General features: G+C 39.3%; 1 protein-coding gene across 2 annotated transcripts in view; it reads right to left on the bottom strand.

Moving 5' to 3' along the window:
- SLC39A12 (solute carrier family 39 member 12) overlaps window positions 1-19,373 on the bottom strand; it is a 102,392-nt gene that overhangs the window by 82,075 nt on the left and 944 nt on the right. For both annotated transcript variants that reach the window (XM_027847960.1, XM_027847961.1), the window contains exons 2-3: window positions 8,171-8,452; window positions 2,441-2,648 (exon numbers count right to left, since the gene is read on the bottom strand). In XM_027847960.1, coding sequence (XP_027703761.1) covers window positions 2,441-2,648; window positions 8,171-8,452 — 490 coding nt within the window. The remainder of the gene's footprint in view (window positions 1-2,440; window positions 2,649-8,170; window positions 8,453-19,373) is intronic.

Genomic DNA, 19,373 nt, shown 5'->3' with positions numbered 1-19,373 from the left:
CACCACCTCTATTCACCTAGACCATCTCCCACTGTTCTAGACTCAATATCCAGCCTGTATCAAATGATCTATTATTTCAATGGTCAGATAGCCACCACCTTACAACCCCAAACTCAACCTGTGGATCCTTACTCTAGGATAAACCTGACATCTGATTCCTCTGTTTGTGTCTCTGGGATGCTGAGCATCACTGGAAAAATTACAAAATCAGGCTGATTTCATACAAATGAATGGTACAGAGCCTCATAGAATCATGGACTCAGAGAATTTGAGAGTGGAAGAGACCTCCTATCTCAGTTGGGCCTTTGTTGCCACTCAATAATCCTCCTACCTCATCCTCTGTCCTCCATTTCAAGCCTGGAATACTCTCCATTGTCACAGTCACTTACTGCTGTCCCTGGCTTTTTTAACATCCCTTTAAAAATATTTATAATTAGTGTAATTAAAATTTTTAAAAAATATTTTAATATAATAGATGGTACAGTGGTAGCCTGACTTCCTCATTACAAGCTCCCAAGCTTTCTTCCTCCATTCTTCTTAACTTCTCAGTTGTAGCATGAAACCAGCTAGCTAGCACAGTGGATCGAGTAATGGGCCTAGAGTCAAGAAGACCTGAATTCAAATCTGACCTTAGACACATACTAACTCCTTACAGAGCTTCCTATCTCTACCCTTTTCCCTTCCTACCCATTCTTCACGTCATTGCCAGAATAGTAGTGCTTTCCTATGGGTCTGGTCATGTAGAGGTCCTCTGCTTAAACATATTCAATGACTTCCTAGTGAGTGTTAAATAATATCCATACATCTTTTCCTGTAATTTTACGTGTTTCATGTTTAGCAACAGCCTACTTTCTTAGGCTTCTCTTACATTCATTCCCTTCAGAGTCTCCATGTCTTAGACAAGCTGAACTCTCCTGCATGTTCTGGGCACGTTCAAACCTCTCGTGTTTCCATGTCCTTCCCTGTGCCTGTCCTAGCAATGACCTCCCTTCCTCTCTTCACCTGGTAAATTCCACCCTTCAAAGACCTGCTCAAATGGCACCTCCTCCAGGAAGATGTTCTTGACCCTACCAAGTTGGTAATTACCTTCCCCTTCGGACCTCATGTGGAACTTTGGTTTGTAACTCTCTGAGGGTCTTTTCAGGAAATATTAATAACAAAATAAAAACATTTCTCCAAGACTCTCTGGTCACAAAGCACTTTTACATTTATTATGTCATTTGACTTCATGTTATGAAAAACTGTGTGTCCGACAAATATCATTTCCATTTCATGGATGAGACAACAGTCTCAGAGAGGTGATGAGACTTTCCCAAGACTACATACTCAATGAGTGGCTGGAACCCAAGCTTCCAACTCCAAATCAGGTGCTGTTCTCACTGAATGTAGGCAGCTAGGTGGCATAGTGGATAGTTAGGAAGACCTAAGTTCAAATCCAGCCTCAGACACTTACTAGCTGTGTGACCTTGGGTAAATCACTTCTGTTTGTCTCAATTTCCTCAACTGCAAAATGGGGATAAGGATAGTAACTATCATAAATGGTTGTGGGTTAGGATCGAATGAAATAATATTTGTAAAGTGCTGGGCAGTGCCTGGCACATAAAAGGTGCCATGTCAATACTTATTTCTTTTCCCTTCCCCTTCCCTTTGCAACTGGCCCTACACAAGAACAGCACAGAGGACCATCACTGTTAGTGTCTTAGTGTAGGCTATTTAGGTACTTGTTATGTATCTCAATAATTAATGTGTGACCTGTCTGTTTTCTTAAATACACACATATATATATATATAAAATAAAGGATTTGGATCAGATGGTCCCTAAGATCCCTCCCTTTCCTAAAATTCTATGGCTGTATTTTGGCTCTAAAGTGTTCTAGGACAGTGCGTAGTTCCTTGCAGGCTACATATTGACTAAGAAAACCATGCGTGTTTATATATTTCTTTTTTATTAACAAATCAACACATTAAAATCAGATGGATCCTGCATTTCAGTCTGGCTCAGGCTGTCCTCAGGAGTGTTGTGGGCTCCCTATGGCCCATGGGCCACGCGTCTGATACCTCTGGGAATCTTTTTTCCCCTGGAGTATGCTTTTGCTTGCAAGTTTTTTAAACACAGGGACCACAGCTGACCATAACTGCGGCACAATGCCAGGCATCTTGGAGTACTCAGCTTACAGTTGTGGAAGAATCCTTTGGTTTCCATCTCTAGTCAACATTCATACAACATTGTGTTTAAGGCTCAGGAAGAACTACTCAGTTCTGGACTCAGGCCAATGCCTGTTTTGTAACCTTGTTCACATGTTTTATGCATATTAAAGGATAAAGTGGTGACTCAGCCCTAGCTGAAGTAACTCTGTAATCCCCTTTAATCTTTGCTTAGTCAGCCTGGTTTGAATGGTGGGAGGGATACAGAAGTGAAATTCCAATAAAGCATCCTTACCTGGTAGGTGGAGAGTGTTGGTACTATTCAGAAAATTGAAAATGTATTCCACAAAATAATCTGGGGAGGGCAAGCTTCTTTGGCCCAGACAGACTCCTTGAAGGGACAAAGAAATGATGGTAGCAGCCAGCCGAGGAAGGGTGTTCTCGTCAGCACCATTATTGCTTATTATTCCAGATTTCTGTTGTAGAATTTTGGTCTCCACACACTGAAATCAAGATACATATTGGGAGAATATTTTTAATTTTCATTCAGCATTTGAGTTAAATATTCGGTAGTATCTCTGACAAGGCTGGAGACGTTCTTGGACCATTTGAGTATTTTTTAAAAAAATTCTCATTAATATTTTAATGCTTTTTCTTGGAACTTTCTTCTCCTTTGACTTTCTCCATTTGGCATTTAAGGCCTATCACAATCTGGCTCTAACCTCTTTTGCAGCCTTATTATACATTATTCCCCACTGTACACTCAACAGTTTAGCCAAACAGGCCTGCTTGCTGTTCCTCACACATGACACTCCATCTACTATCTCCATGCCCCTATATTGACTCTTGTATGTGTGTATTATTTTCACACATATTTTGTGAGAATGCATACTTGTATATGTATATGATGTCTCCCTGAAAGAGTGTAAGTTTCTTGAGGGCAGGGACTGTTTCATTTTAGTTTTTGTGTCCATAGTACTTAGCACAGTTCCTGGCACATTGTAGGCAGGTACTAACTGCTTGTGGGTTGATGACCGATTGGTTTATTGGTTCCTTTGTTCTAACACTTCCTTGGTTCTCTGACTTCTCTGCTCACTCCCTCTGTGTCTCTTTTGTTGACTCATTCTCCTTAATCATAGGCATCAATAAAAATTTGGAGCCTGGCTTTCTACTCTTCATTTTTACATTCTCTCTCGGGGAAAACTTAAGGGGCATCTCTGTTCTCATGTATATAATTATTATCTAATTTAGTCTAAATTTATTATCTAATTTATTTAAAGCAATTCAACAAGTATTTTCAATTACATATTATATGTAGGACACAATGATAATGATTCTCAGATCTCTATAAGGTGTCCTAAAAAATCTTACTACAGTTTTAAGTTTTAAGCTATCTTAGCAGTTTTGAAACAAGCTTTATATCTAGACCTAAGCCTTCCGAGATCTCTATTTCTATATTTACAGATGCCTAAACATCTCCTTTTAACTATCTATATGTCTCTCCAAGTGCAACATGTCCGAAACGAAACTAAAGCTATGTCTTTCCTTCTTGCTCCCAAATTGATCCTTTGCCAATCTCCTCTATTTTTTATTTGCTTATCTGTGAATAAGTTTTTATCTCCTGCTTATTTCTCAACAAATTCAACTTAAGCTTTTGGTTCTAACTAGCTACCCCTGTTGACTTCAGCAATGTCTTCATCAATGCATCAACAATGATTTTATCCACTTGGCTCAGAAATCCTTAGGATTCAGAAATCAAATCTGAGCATAATCATTTGAGGTTAAATTCTTTAAACTCCTAAGAGTCCTCAATTCTTTTCACTGCATTCAGGAAGGCGATGCCTTCCAAACTCTCTTCAGTGTTCATCTACCTTCTTCTACCTCTGCTGATGACCTGGAAAAGGGTCCTTCTAATGTAAGAAATCTCTGAAACTGTATGTTAAAGAGCAGAAGCTGATCTGTCTCAAGGGAGGGAATTTCCTTATTGGAACTTCCCCACAGTGATGAAATCACAGATCTAGTTCTCTCGAAAGGGAAAGGCCTTAACTACAAGGACTGTTTCTGTTTGAGTGAATGAATCAGGGAATGAGTGAATGAATGAATGAATGAATGAATGAATGAATGAATGGTGAGAATAAAACTATTCATACTACCTACCTCATATAGTCATTGTGAGAAAGGCCCTTTGTAAAATGGGCCTTTTGTAAAATGTAACCTATATAAACTAGAGAGAGGCAACCATCACATTGACTGAGGCATATGTGGAAGATTTATAGAAGGACATATAGGCTGATAAGACACAAATAGTCTGTGGTTGGTCCTACTGGACAAAATGCGCACCCTCACACCGGTTCGGTATCAGACCCACCACAATACTAAAGTGCATCCATTGGCCTCGGAGCTGGGAGATACAAGTGTATATCATAGCTCTGCTTTTTTTGGGGGAGGGGCTTTGTGATAGCAAGCAAGTCTCTTAACCTGAGTATCACTCTCCTCATCTGTAAAATGGGGAAAATCACATTTGTAGAACTTGCCTCTCAGAGTTCTTGTGACGAAAGTCCTTTGTAAACTGTAGAAGATACGTTAGTGTAGTTTGGGTGTTAGAGCTTCTAAGGAGCTAACCTGTCTTGGAGGGCTTGCCTCTTGGGAGAAAACACAGCCACTCTTTCCTTCTGCTCACCACCCTCCAAATTCCTGTTGATTCAGAGGACATTAGCTAAGAAAGAGATGGCATCCTAGTGAAATGTCCAGGGCATTTTTCCTTAAAGAAAGGGGAAATCTTTTTTGCCCTGGGATTACCTCAGGCCCTGGAAGGCTTACCCAGTAACTGAAGGCTGAAGTGCACAAACCCTAACCCCACATCTCCAAGCACTTATAGCCAGCTCTTCTCTGTCTGGGGCTCACACAGAACCCACAAAGAGAGTTGGAGGAAAAGTAGAAAGACTCAACAGTGAGCTAGAGCAGAGGAAGGAAAGAAGAGGGGGGTGGGTGGGTTTTATTTGAGCAAGAATGGGGAGAGGTGTATAGAGTGTGGAGTGTGAGGGAGCCAGCTAAATTTTCAGTATGTTTATACCAGGGGCTTGATTTATTGTCTTGCTGATTGTTTAGACTTAAGACATTGAGAGAGAAAATATTGATGACACAGATTCAATTTAAAAGTGTCTGGTATACATTTTTGGGGGGGGGAGCTGGTTGTTAAACATTTACCAGCATGCCCCAAGGTAGAATGTTCTAGCATGCCCCCGTGGAATGATTTAGGGAAGATACAGATATTATCCATAGGGAATTCCATCATGGGAATAAAAAAGCATTAAAACTGAAGCTGAGTTGATTTACTTATTTTCAAAATAATCAAAAGCCCCATCCATCTACAGTCGTTCTACAGTAATACCACCAGCATCATCAGCATCATTTTTGTAGGTTTTGAGGTTTTATCAGCATCAAAATGTCCCAGTGAATATCTTTCCAGTTAGGTTGCAAGCTCCTTGAAGGCAGGGACTGTCTTTTGCCTCTTTTTGTATCCCCGCACTAAGTGCGGTGCCTGGAACATTGTAGGTGCTTAATAAATCTTTATTGAATTTATTGAACCCTCAGCACTTGCTCTCTACCTTATAGACTTAGACACTTGTCTGGGAGGAACTAAGAGGTTAACCAATTGACTCAGGGCCAGCATATGTCGAAGGCAGAACTCAAGCACAGGTCTTTTTAACACTGAGGTCAGATATTGATGCACTAGACTGGAGTTGGGAACCTGCAACCCTGAGGCCACAGTTTCCTCACCCCTGCACTAGACTCCTACTGCTTCCCAACGACTTATCATCACTGTTAATAATACTACTGCTACTACTACTAATAATCAGGTGATTCTCATCCCATTTTGTCATGTGAATATTGTAATGGCAGTCAGGGTGTTATCATTCATAGCGTGTTGGACTTCAAAACAGGAAGACCTGGGTTCAGATCTTACCTCTGAACTTACTAGCTGTTTGACTTTGAACAAGTCACAAGCTCTCCAATCCTCATTTTCTTCGTCTGTAAAATGAGGGATCTAGATTTACTGACCTCTGAAGGTCACTTCCAGCTCTGAATCTATGATCCTACAATCTTTGGTGGATTCTGAACATGGAAGTTTTATTCCTCTCCTCACAGGACTCATAGCCACATATGTTCTTAAGGACACTCCAAGACTCTGGAAATCCAAAGTGACTTCACATAGCACCACTTTGGGGGTTTTGGGTTCCCAGTTTGCATCTAATGTTTGTCACAAGACAGATCTCCAGCAGGGGATGGGAAGCCTGAAATTCCAGTGGTTAATCTGAACCAATCCATTGTTTGGACATTTTCTACACTATGACATCTGTGTATAGTATTCCCTCTTCTTTACGTGGCAAGGAGAATTCTTTGGAGAAAGATGTGCTTTCTTATAAACCCCAAACTGAGGAAATTGACATGATTTTTCCTATTCAAAGGGTTAAAACTTTGTGGTTGTGATTTTCCTTCTCTTTGGTTAATAGTGCTCTCCTAACCATTTCCTTCATCCCCCCCCTTTTTTTTTTCAATTAGCCCAGGAACTTACAGCTACATAGACACTGAGAGCAAATGAGCTGCATTTGTAGCAATTTGGAGACTGTTTTCCCTGTATTTGCTTAGGGCCTCTGAATGGTTGCTGAGATACAGTTGGAGCTCCTGGAAACCAGCTCTGGCACTCAGATTCAAATCCAGCCATACTTGCCAGTGAATAATTTATGATGGAAAGCAGGCTGTACCAAACCCCTCTAACTGTGATGGGAGGCGGCTGCCTAGGGCCTTTGGAAGATCACCCTGAATCACTGATAACAAGACCGCCCCCTGACTACCCACAGAGAGTCAGAAAGCAAAGGAGAGGTTAATTGAAAAGTCAGCTTTTTGATGTGGAATGGGTGGGAGAGGCCCCTGGAGCTGGGGCTGCACACTGCCTAATGGGGAGAATGCAGGGGACATCAAGTACCTAACTGCGGACCTGAGCAAAGATGGGGCGCTAATGAGGGGCTACAGAGAGATGCTGGCTCGTACTGATGGCTCCAAAGCACTAGTCTTTTTGCAACCTGTTCCATTCCTGGCGATAACGAGTGATGGAGCTGGGAGGAAGGGGGGCTGCAGCTGTTTCTTGTTTTTCTTCACTTTGAAGGTGAAGTACACTGACAGATATCCTGTGCTTTCAACCCTCCCTCCTGGATAAACGTGAACATGGCAGTGCCTTAGCTGAATCTGGATTTTATGGACATGAAGGAGCCAGGAAAGGATCCCCTGGAGTAAACACTCTCCTCCTTGGTCTCTCCTCTCTCCAATCCACCCTTCGTATACCTGCCAGGTTATGGGATCATAGATCTGTAGCTGAAAGGGGACTCAAAATTCATCTAGTCTAACTCACTCATGTCACAAAGGAGGAAACTGAGACCTAAGGCATTTAAGTGAATTTGTTCGTGAGTCCATAGGCAATGGGGGCAGCTTGGTGGCGCTACAGTGAATAGAGTTCTGGACCTAGAATCAGGAAGACTCATCTTCCTGAGTTCAAATCCAGCCTCAGACACTTACTAGCTGTGTGACCCTGAGCAAGTCACTTAACCCTATTTGCCTCAGTTTCCTCATCTGTAAAATGAGCCAGAGAAGGAAATGGCACTCCAGCATCTTTACCAAGAAAACCCCAAATGGGGTCATGGAGAGTTGGACAATCTAAGTTATTCAAGCTTAAAACCACACTAAGGCTTTTGGGAAACCTTGAATAGATATTCTTGAAATTTAAGAATAAGCACTTGCCCAAGATGAACTCATGGTATAATAGAATGAGTCATGGAGCTGGAGTCAGAGAACCTAAGTTTGAATCCTGTCTCTGAAGCTTACTACCTATGTGATCTTGGGCAAGTGCCTTAACCTCTGCAAAATGAAGGACATAGTCTAGATGGCTTCTCTAAATATCTACTTGCATGAATCCCAAGCCTCTTCCTTAGCGGTGCGCTCAGACCCTCCACATTTGGGATTTTCTTACCTGGCTTCTGGACGTGTTAAAATGCTGCCTTACGGAAGCCAAGATGTCTTCTGTCTCATTCTGAGAAAACGAGTAACAGTCCTCATCCTGCCTTAAGCTAAGTAAACTGTGCAAGTAAAACTGATAGTCTTTACTGCTCAGATTGAGTTTTGAGGCACAGATCTCTTCCTGATGAATTATGTAATACAGAAGGAGGAGAGAAATTCTCTGAAATACTTCTTCACTCAGATGATCTTCAAAATCTCCTCCGGCTATGAGTAACAGGGAGTCTGGTTCCAAACACTGTAGGTTAAAAAGTAAAGAAAGGAAGACAGCCACACATGTCTACACATTCATTATTCATTAATGACTAGCAAATGCCCACAGAATGCCAGCTATGGGACTGCCTGGGGTCTTAGACCTTACGAAGGTTACACAGGAAGACAGGAGGCCTAAGGGGGGCAAACCAGGGACTGGAACAGAGAGAGAGAGAGAGAGACAGAGAGACAGAGAGAGACAGAGACAGAGACAGAGAGAGACAGAGAGACAAAGAGAGAGAGACAGAGACACAGAGGGAGAGAAACAGAGAGAGACAGAGACAGAGAGAGACACAGAGAGAGAGAGGAGACAGAGGAGAGAGAAAGGGAAAGAGAAGGAGAGAGAATGAGAGAGAGAAAAAGATAGAAAGAGAGAGAGAAAAGAGGGGAGACAAAGAAAAAGAGAGGACAGAGAGGGGTGGAAAAGAGTGTGGGCAACATAGCATAATGGATATAAAGATGACTTCGGTCAGGAAGACCTGGATTCAAGTCTCACCTCTGTTATATACTGCCTGTATGACTCTGGCCAAGTCACTCTCCTTTGAATCAAACTTGGTGGGCCACAAGTAGCCACAAAACTCCCACATTTATCAGGGAACCAAATTAAAATGTAACCGGAAAGTGTCTAACAAAAATAAATAAAAATACAATACAACATAGATAATGTTAACCTGTGGTTTTCTAAGTCAATATGTGGGTAGCAGGGATCTGTTTTCATTTAAGTTTAGCAACAATGCTGTAGGCAACTCTCTAAGACTGCTGTAAGTTACAGAGGAGGTACTGACCCACATTTGCCAAGGGAATTTCCATACCTTAAAGTTCCCTAAATCAATGAAATCACAAATCTAGTACCTATCCCCATACATTTATATGGGGATACATACACTATATCAATGTTGCTAGTATACCTTGCTCCCTTATCTCACAGCATTAATAAGAGTTTTTTTTCATTTCACTGACTCATAGGTCAGAGATTAGCCTTTGACAGGTCTCTTCTGTCAAGACAGAAGGGGATCTCTCTCAGCTAGACAGGAATTCTCTTGATGCAGGACATGTGATCTATTCTCCCAGGAACAAAGTAGATGCCCCTTCACTTGCATCAGAGTAGAAACATTTACTGTCTTAATTCTTAGAGGGAGTTGTTTCACAAGAAGGGAAATTTAACAGCCTGTCTTTAATGCCATTCTCCTCTGGTGACAGCTTGTAGGGCTTTGACTTCATGTCTGTTATGCAGCCTACTCGGGGAACAACTGTAACACACCACATGAGTCAGGCAGAAACAACTGTCATCCATATCCAAAACAAAGCATTGGTTGTATTCTTTACAAAGCCAGGGTGACTCCAATTATTCATCAACTAAACTGCAACAATAGGAGAAGTAAGGGGATAGTGGAATTATAAACTTACAAATCAACTCAAAACAAAAGCTTATGAGCCCCCATCAATGTGTTTGATTCTACTAGTCAGCCAGAAGACACAATTCAAAGTAAAGGCATCTAATGAAATAACACAGGAGGAAAAATAGAAATAGATGACTATCCCCATAAATCTAGGGCACTCTTTTCTACAAATTCAAACTCTCAATGGGACAAATGGACACATATAGGAATATCATGTGGAGGGATACATACGTAAGGAACATGTATGGCCATGACACATGTATGGAGGAACAATTTGGACTTTCTGTACTGTAGGACTGGCAATATCTTCTGATGATCTCCTTGTATTGCTCCTACTGGACTGCCCTACACTGGACTCATGTGGTATGGAGTCTCCGTTAAGCAGCGCTCCACTGATCTTAAGATTATTGCTAAGTGCTGCTCTGAAGAGCATTCTATGTTCCAAATTCCTGATTTTGTTATGTACATGTGGCTGGCAACAAACTCCCCAGTCTTTAAATTCTCAACTTTTAAATAGTTGTTACTTTTACTTACTTGATTACTTCACTATGAAGAGAGGAGAGAGGGAATAAAGTTTAACAACTTTAATAGCAATGCAAATAAACTGAATCCGGATTTTTCACATTCACTTACTTTTTTTCTTTAGCTAGGTAGTTGCTAAGAAAAAGAAGATGACTGATCTTTTTAGAGAACAGAAGCTTTATCAAGACTAGAGCAAGGGGTAGGGAAGGTAGGCAGCCACCTAGCATGCAATGCTCAAGAGGCACAATCAAAGATACTTTTTGATATACCTTTTTATAAGAGCACATGTTTTGAAATTTCCATTTTCCATGGCATCTATTTAATGATATGTCAGATCATAAGTACTACAGGGAAGGCTTAAAGGCTCCTGTGGACAGTAATGCTCAGAGTACCTAGTTTTCAAACCTCGCATGGAAGACACAAATGCCTTGCATTGACAGTAGGTAAATCAATAGGGCCTCCATTTAAGAAAATGTAGATTCTTCACTAGATTGTGGATCTGCAAACAAGCTGTTGGGGTTTATAGCGTGGGGGAAAGTGGAATTTTTGGTATGCCACTGCCAATATCTTGGATGCTGAAATGTTGAGCAATGGCCTAGTAAACCATGGAAACTTCTAGAAACAAAGTTTTCTTGGACACTGATTAAAGTACTAGAAAGACTCTTGCTTTTACTAAGCTAAATGGAAGGCCAAAACATTGGTAGGGTTTGTCTACCATCTTCATCCCACTGCTGAATCTGAATTTGACTGATTCAATCATCAGTTAATTCAGATTTGCTTGATTACTTGTTCTTATGCTGGGTAGAAGCCCCAAAAGGAAGGAAAGACATTAAGAAGTCTTTGTTATTGCATTTAGCTCACTGAGAGTTGCTTTGCCTACAAGGTGTTAAAGATTTAATATTTGTAGAATGCTTTAGGGTCAACCATCCTACATGTTGCCAAATGTGGGGTATGATGGACTGTGCACTTACAATAGCAACCCCATCCCTTTTCTAACTGCTACTGTCTAATTTCTTTATTAATTCTCATCTTGGGTTTGAAAGCAATCAAAGAGTATATTTTGGAGTTTTATCAAAAATTAGTAGAAGCACACAATCTCTCATCAATTAATTAAATATAGATTAATCATTTTATAAACCTCATCTTACAAACACACCAGAGAAAGCTCTTTTTCCATAAGTCTCTCTCATCTCTCTACCTCAACTGGTCTCATAACCTTAAGTAACCATGAGTGTCACAGGCTTTACAAGGTACTAACTGATTAATGAACAATAAAAATACATTTAAATATTTCAAGAATGTGTCTGTTGTGGGAAAAGTCACAGCCAGTATCATGCCCAACCAAAGGCTGCAACTTTTGAAGTCCAACAATTCATTTCCCTTAGGATGGTATTTAAAATTTCTATTCAAGATGTCTTCTTCATATCATGTGAGCAAAACTCTTTTCTTTGAAAATGTCTCTTCAGAATCGTTCTCCTTGACAGTTACCTCATTCAGGACCTTAGGAAATGTCTCTTCATCCTTTCTCCCTGGGCCTCGCACAATCTTTCTCAGCAATGATAGTTAAATCTCTCCATTCTCTCATTCCTAAAGATGTAATAACAATATCCAGCATCTTTATGAGAGAGGCTATTTAAACTAGGTTTATATACCTAAAAGTCTGGAAAATTTAAAGCTGAATAGTAAAGTCCCTATCACCTATTCAATAAGACTATTTGTTCCTACTAAATTTTTAGCTATGTTGGAATGTTTTCTTTTCCTATAAAAAATTTCTCTCTGGAATTTAGTGATTAAAAAAGAACAAAAATAGCCATAATTCCTCCACAAAAGTCTAATTCCAATGTCCCATGGCATGAAAGTGACTTTAGGTTCTCAAAGACTTTGCCAGGGGGTACAAGTTCCTACAGATTTTACCAAGCTAGAAAGGCTTCCAGTACAATAAGTGACAGACTCTCTTGGCTGCCCAAGGATCAGCCCACTTTCATGTAGAAAGGCTTATCAACCTAAGTTTAATCTGTAGGTAATAAGTTCTTCAGCCATGGCCATTTGTGAAAAAGTTTTTTTTTTTTTAAATTGCACTCATTACTGTGCAATCTACTTCCATTTCATTAGTGATAGTGGTAAAAGAGCAGAAAGAGGGACAGGGCAGATCATGCAAAGAATCAGCTTTTAGACTATCTAAATCATTAAATTATTTAACTGATGATATTCTAACTATGATTTCTTTGTCCAGCAATCAATGAGCTGATCTTTTGAACATCGTACTTTACCCCCTATGTTTGAATCCCTTGACCTGTTGTCCCATCACCGTTCATGCCTAGCCACTCCACTACTCTCACCATCTTCCTTCTCTGTGCTTACAGGTATTTCTGGAGGAACTTATACAATCATACTTGCTGAGTCCACTACAAATTGATGTCATTTAATTTTATCAGGACCCTCACCGCTCCATAGTAATCCTTTTATTCTTCCCTAAATGACTATTTCACATCCAACTATTTTATTTCAAAACCTCTCTTACCTACTCAATACTCCTAAGCCATCTCTCCCAACAGTTGGCCTATACTATAACTGAAAAATTTCCCCTTCTTTACTCCATCCCATTTCTCAAAGCCCTCACCAGCATCCTCTATTCTCACATCCTTTGCTCCATTCTCTGATGAAAAGATAGTCCTTCTCCTTATCCAAGATCAACCACTGTATTTTTATCCTTGGTTCCCATCCACTCTTGTCTCCTTTGGGACCTAATTCCCAGTACTTTCTAATCTTCAATCTCTTCTTATCTTCTTTTGTTGCCTACAAAGATCCCCAAGTCTCCATTCTCAAAAAAAAAAAAAAAACTTTGACCTTACTATCCCCTTAAACTATCATTTTATTACTTTTCATTCACTCATTTAAAAATCCATTAATAATCACTGCTTTGACTTCTTATCCTCTCACTCATTTTTCAACTACTTGCAATCAGGCTTTGGATATCACTGCACAAATGAAACTATTTTTCCAAATTTACCATAATCAATAAATTGCTAAATTCAATGGCCTTTTCTTAGTCTTCATGTATTTCACACTTTTCTCCTTCATTCCATGTATAATACAGCCAGACTTGTTCCCCAGTGTCAGCATTCTATCTATGTATTTGCATAGGCTAGCCTGTACTAAATTTCCTCCTCACTTCCACCTCTTAGAATCTCTGGCATCCATCAAGACTTAATTTATGTTTTATCTTCTTTTCCTCCTCCCCACTTCATTGCTGCAAACTTCCTTCACAAGTAATCAGTATATGCTTATCTGTTTATATGTTAAATAACCAATAGAATGAAAAAAAATCTTAAAGAAAGAAATTCTTTTAATTTTGATTTTGTTCCACAAGCATTTAGTAGACTAAATTTGTTGGACTGAACTGCTTAACATAATATTGCAGGAACTCATTGAGATCCATATTCACATCCTTGATATCATCATCATCATCATCATCATCACCACCAATGAATATGTATTAAGCACTTACTAAGTGCCAGGAACTACGTTAAGTGATATGAATGAAACTGGAAAATATAACAAAGTTACTGATAAATGGAAAAAGAGTTAGATTTTCCTTGAAAAGTTAAATAAAGGACATGGTGGGACTGGTTTATTCCATGCTGAAAGATAATTTAGAAACATTCTTCCATGGAACACATTCCTTTGCCTTGCAGGGCACATAATGATCATAAGCAAAATGATTTTCCAAACCAGGGGACTTCAATGAAAAGGGGGACACAGAAGAAGACAGAGTAATGGATGTCGGAAATGATGATTCAAGATTAAGAAATGTAATATACAAAGGCCTTCAGATTTCTCAGAAGCATCTTAATCATATATCATAAGTAACTTCTTCAAAGAAGAGAGTCAGAAGGCATTGAACACGGAGAACACAATTTCACAGACACCAAAAAAAAAAAAAATCTGAAAGGGAATATATCTTAAACCAGGGATTCTAAACATTTTTGCCAGCATCTGACAAAGTCTATGGAGCCCTTCTCAGAATAATTTTTAAATGCATAAAATTGAATACAAAGATTGCAAAGGAAGCCAATTGTATTGAAATGCAGTAATCAATTTTCAAAAAATGTTCAGGAACCCCCAGATTCAGAATCTCTATCTTAAATGAATAGAAATTGGTAGTTACATTTCAGAATTAGTTGTCTACATTTTTAGGTCACTACCTAATAACAACAAAGAATAAAGATAATAAAACACCTTATACAATTGCAACTTTAGAACAGTATTTCTGCTGTGACATTTTTTGCCACATGTAATTTGTGAGTCATAAAAATGGGAAATGGATGAGAGTAAGCATTAGATCTTATTGTCATTGATTTTTAGAAAAATTTAAAAATGAGGCTGTAAAACAATTGTCACAATGAAGAGGACTAAAGGGCCCAGAAACCTTCTTAGTGGGCAGACAATCTCCTTGTTAATTGGAGATAAAAGAGAGACAAAGGCAACACTAATTTAAAGTGCAAACTCATTTGCACTATGGATGGAAAAAGATGATGGAAGATTAAAATTGTCCTCAAACAGTTTTACATTATGACTTCAAAACATTAAAAAGCAGTGGAGTGGAGAAAAAATCTGCAGAATACCCACCAATAAACCAAAATAAGCTAAATGATTGCAATATTTGAAGATGAAAGGACAACAAATAGAAGTGAGCTGGAACAGATCTGCCTACATTTCTATAGAAAACTATTCTCATATATGATAATAAAATAATAATAATAACAAAGCATTTTAAGGATTGAATATTATTTACCTACATTATCTCATTTGATCTTCACTGGAATTGTCTGAAATAAGTACTGGTAATATATTCATTTTCATTTTAGATATTTGGAAATTGGGGATCAGAGTTGTGTGATCTTGCTGGAGTCATTTGTCCAAGATCATAGTCATACAACTAGTATCAGAGACAGAATTTGAATAGCTCTCTCCTGATTCCAAATCCAATACTCTTTCCATTGAATTACGATAGGAATAGATAAAGGCATAAGAACTGTTTGTTTGATTTATTGGTACAAATAACTCCCAGGTAAAGAAACTTCCTCTGCCAATCCAAATAAGTAACTCCTCTGTAGTCTCAGTTGTCCTGAGAAATTAAATGATTGCCCAAGGCTGGTTCTCTAGATACCATGAGATGACGCTTCTCATACATGATGGTAGAACCATGACTTTGGGACTTCTGATGTGTTATATCAATAAATGGAAATGGCACTTAAGGGAATGAAGTTGAAAGGAATGTCTGGACAATCCAAATACACACGAAGAAATCCACACTGAAAAGAATTCAAAGACCCTGGATGGTATTACCAATACAAAGGGTACTGAGAAGACATCAGTCACTATTGACCCAAGTGCTTACTTGCCAAATCTACAAAATCTTCATGAAACTGTTCTATAAAGGTAGTGGTGGTGTTCTGGGCAAAAGTAGGAGAATGGAATAGAACATCACTGATTATTTTCTCAAGCACAATATATCCTCAGACACAATCCACTGAAAGGTCTAGATAATATGAGCTAGTTCTGCATTTATTGTTTGTTATTAAGGGAAAGAAAAACCAATTGACTAAATAAAATAAAATAGAGTCTTAAAGGCTTTCTTCAAGTAATATTTCTCCCTGGAGCATATTTTATAACACAAAATTCCTTGATAGGTTCACCAACAGAAATTACTTTATCTAATGATCTTCTGATTATCAATAGAGAATGAGCTATAAGAAGATGGAGATATATGTTCACCAAAGGTTTTTTTTTAATCATCACTATGGAGGCTGTCCTGTGCACAATCAAAATGGAAGAAGGAGTCTTTGAAAATAGTGAGGTCTTTCAGATGTTCGTGGTTGGTGATGACATTATGCCAATTGGGTCAAAACCTGGAATGTTCCAGAGCCTCCCCTGTGAGATCCACAGATACTCAAAGGACAGAGATTGACCTAGCAATCAACATAGGAAGAACCAAATAGATGAAGATGTCATGCTATCCATATCATGACATGCAGTCAGATGGAGATCCAGTGTATACATATTTTTAGTAGTCACTGTGTATAAAAAATTATCAGAGTCCAGAATTGAGTAGAGTGAAAGCAGGCCAAATTGCATTTGGAAGATTTTATAGTTCCTTCGATGATCATAGGCTACTCCTTGGCACAAAGTCCATTTTTTTTTACCAATACTTTCCCAGTGGTGTTTATGTGGTTGTCACTCATGCAATGAATGAATGAATGAATGAATGAATGCAAAAAACATGCATTGAATACTTACTCTGTTATAAAACATTAGGAGACATCAAAAATTAAGACAGTGTCTGCTCTCAAGGAACTCCCATTCTAATAGAAGAGGCAACACACACAGTAGAGTTCAGTTGCAAATTAGATAGAAAAATCCCGTCATCCTTAGGACAGTATGATGGTGAAGCAGGTGACAATTCCTCTTTTTAAATATCATTTTCACTCATAAAATTCAATTGGTTTCTGATGTTGAACCATTTGATAGTGCCAAAGACTTTGATGGCAAAAATTCTTCTCTAGGTCTTCAGTAGCTACAGCTATAGCACCTTTAGAAGTTTCCTGGTTGTGTTTCTATGAACATTGCTTCCCAGGATTATGTTTGTGAGGTCTGGGCTGGAAGACAGAGTGGGGCTCTAGGCATTGTTGCTACTCCTAGGGCTCTTAGCCTTACTCTGCCTGTAGATTAATTGGCATTGGTGGTGGTGAGAATGGCCCCCTGTCCACAGTGATCTCTCTCCTAAATCGTGGTTATAAGGTTCAGGCTGGAAATAGGAGCACTGGAATGGAGGATAACATTATTCCTAAGACTTTTGAGTTCAGGGGCTTGGACTATCTCCAGTGGAGTCTAAGGGGTGGTGGTAGTTGGAGCAGTAGTGATGGTAGTGATTGTTTGACTTGCTACATACATGCCACCTCCTAGCTCTCCCCCAGGCACCTCAGTGTTTTAGGTATGCTGACTTACCTACCACATAGATGGCAATTAGACAGCATTTGATGGAAATGGCTGATCTGTTGCTTGCCTTGATGCAGGGAGGAGGGGCTGGGTTGGAAGCAAGACAAAAGGTCTGGGCGCAGAGCGTTGGAAGGCACTGCTACTCACAATGCTCCTGGGTCTAGGGTCCTAGGTTGTCTCTGTCCAAGTCTCAAGGGAGGCAGTAGTTGAGATAGTGGTAGTGATTTGCCTTGGCCTGCCTCAAGCTGCCTCCCATCCTTTCCTCAAGGTGTCTAATGACTCAACACCATTATCTCCAAGAAGGATCAAAATAGTGGACAATAGAGAGACCCACAGTGGTCTGTAGCATATCGCCAAAGATCACTTGTGTTCAAGACGTGGCATAAAAACCATGAGTGATAGCAGGCACACAAGGCAGCTAGTTGGCATAGATACTCAGATGGGCTTAGAATCAGGAAGACGCATGTTTGGATCCTGCCTCGAACACATATTAACTATCTGGCCCTGGGCAAATTGTTTAATCTCTCCCAGACTCAGTTTTCTCATCTGTAAAATGGGGATAATTATAGCACCTACCTCATAGGGTTGTTATTTGGATCAAAGGAAAAAAGTAAAGTGCTTTGAAAGCCTTAGTATTATATAAATGGTAGCTATTACGACTATCGGTCACTGAAATAAAGTCAACTGTTTTTCCAGGAGCATTTATATTTTCAAAGCCTGTTGGTTTTGGTCTTTGTGTAAATGTGTTTTTTAGAAAATCTACACATCTACACTCTAAGTAGTTCACATCAACAAAACACAGGATTTTATACGCAGTCCTAATTTCAACTTGGTTTTAACTGATTGCCCAAATTTGAGGGCAAAGAAACAAATCTCCCAAACATTTCCTTATCCTTAGGAAATTGCCTACATCGTCTAACCCTCTTATTTTCCATACAGCAATTTCTCCAGAGGCAACTGACCTCCAGAGAAAGGAAGCCCTTTTGGGCCCTCGAGTGGTTGGTCTGAAGCAAAGCCTTTCCTTCATGTTTCGGAGGACACCAGGCTTCTCTCCAGCTTTGTAGACAGTGAAACATTTAGCATGCTTGCCTCCCCTTGTTTACGCAGTTGAATTTAAGTACTTTTGTGCAGGGGATCCTCAAATCTACACTTTGTTTTGTTCACCATCTCTTTCAGTTATTTCCTCATACAGAATTTCACTTAAGGAGGAATGAAAAAAACAACTGGGCTGTAAGAAAAGTCAGCCATGACACGATAACTTTCACTGCCTGTTAATGGAATTTATCTGATCAGATGTTCATTCAAACTACAGCAAAACTGGTCCAAAAATGTTGAGAGTATCTTAGAATAATGCATTTAAAATAATATTGTGGGACCAAACTTTGTAGGGGGGTCAAATTAAAAAAATCTTCCAAGTAAACTTATAGTCACTCACTTTTAATAAGCCCTTGTACATCATTAAAAGAGAACATACCATTCAAGTGAGCTCTCAGAGGACACTGAGAATCCATGATTTTCTAGATAACTCCAGGGAGCTCTGATTTCTCTTTATAATGGTGTAAACCAAAACTAAAGCCATACCTCAAATGCTTACATAGAGATATACTCCAGTGCTTATATAGTGTGTGTAATCTCTAGGGGCAGCAAAGAAGTTGAGTGAATATTCAATTATTTACCTTTCACCCACAGTAATGAACACTTCTTTGTATCAACAAGATATTTTGACCATGAAAAACAGTACACATCACGAGTAAAGATCTGAACTTTCCCTCTAAGTATTGGGAAAGGCTTGTTTTTGCCTCCCAGATTCATTCTCCCATCCCCACTTAAGCCAGATTTTCCAATTCATTTTGGACTAAAACTATTATCTCATCGTAGCTCAAGAGTTCTTAACCTGGGGTCTGTGACCTTGTTTATTTAAAATAGACAGACAGACAGATAGATAGATAGATAGATAGATAGATAGATAGATAGATAGATAGATAG

Source organism: Vombatus ursinus, unplaced genomic scaffold (genome assembly GCF_900497805.2).
Source record: "Vombatus ursinus unplaced genomic scaffold, bare-nosed wombat genome assembly UNPS02005459.1, whole genome shotgun sequence".
Lineage (NCBI taxonomy): Eukaryota > Metazoa > Chordata > Mammalia > Diprotodontia > Vombatidae > Vombatus > Vombatus ursinus.
Note: the sequence above shows the minus strand (reverse complement) of the source record. Positions and strands in the feature narration are given on the sequence as shown.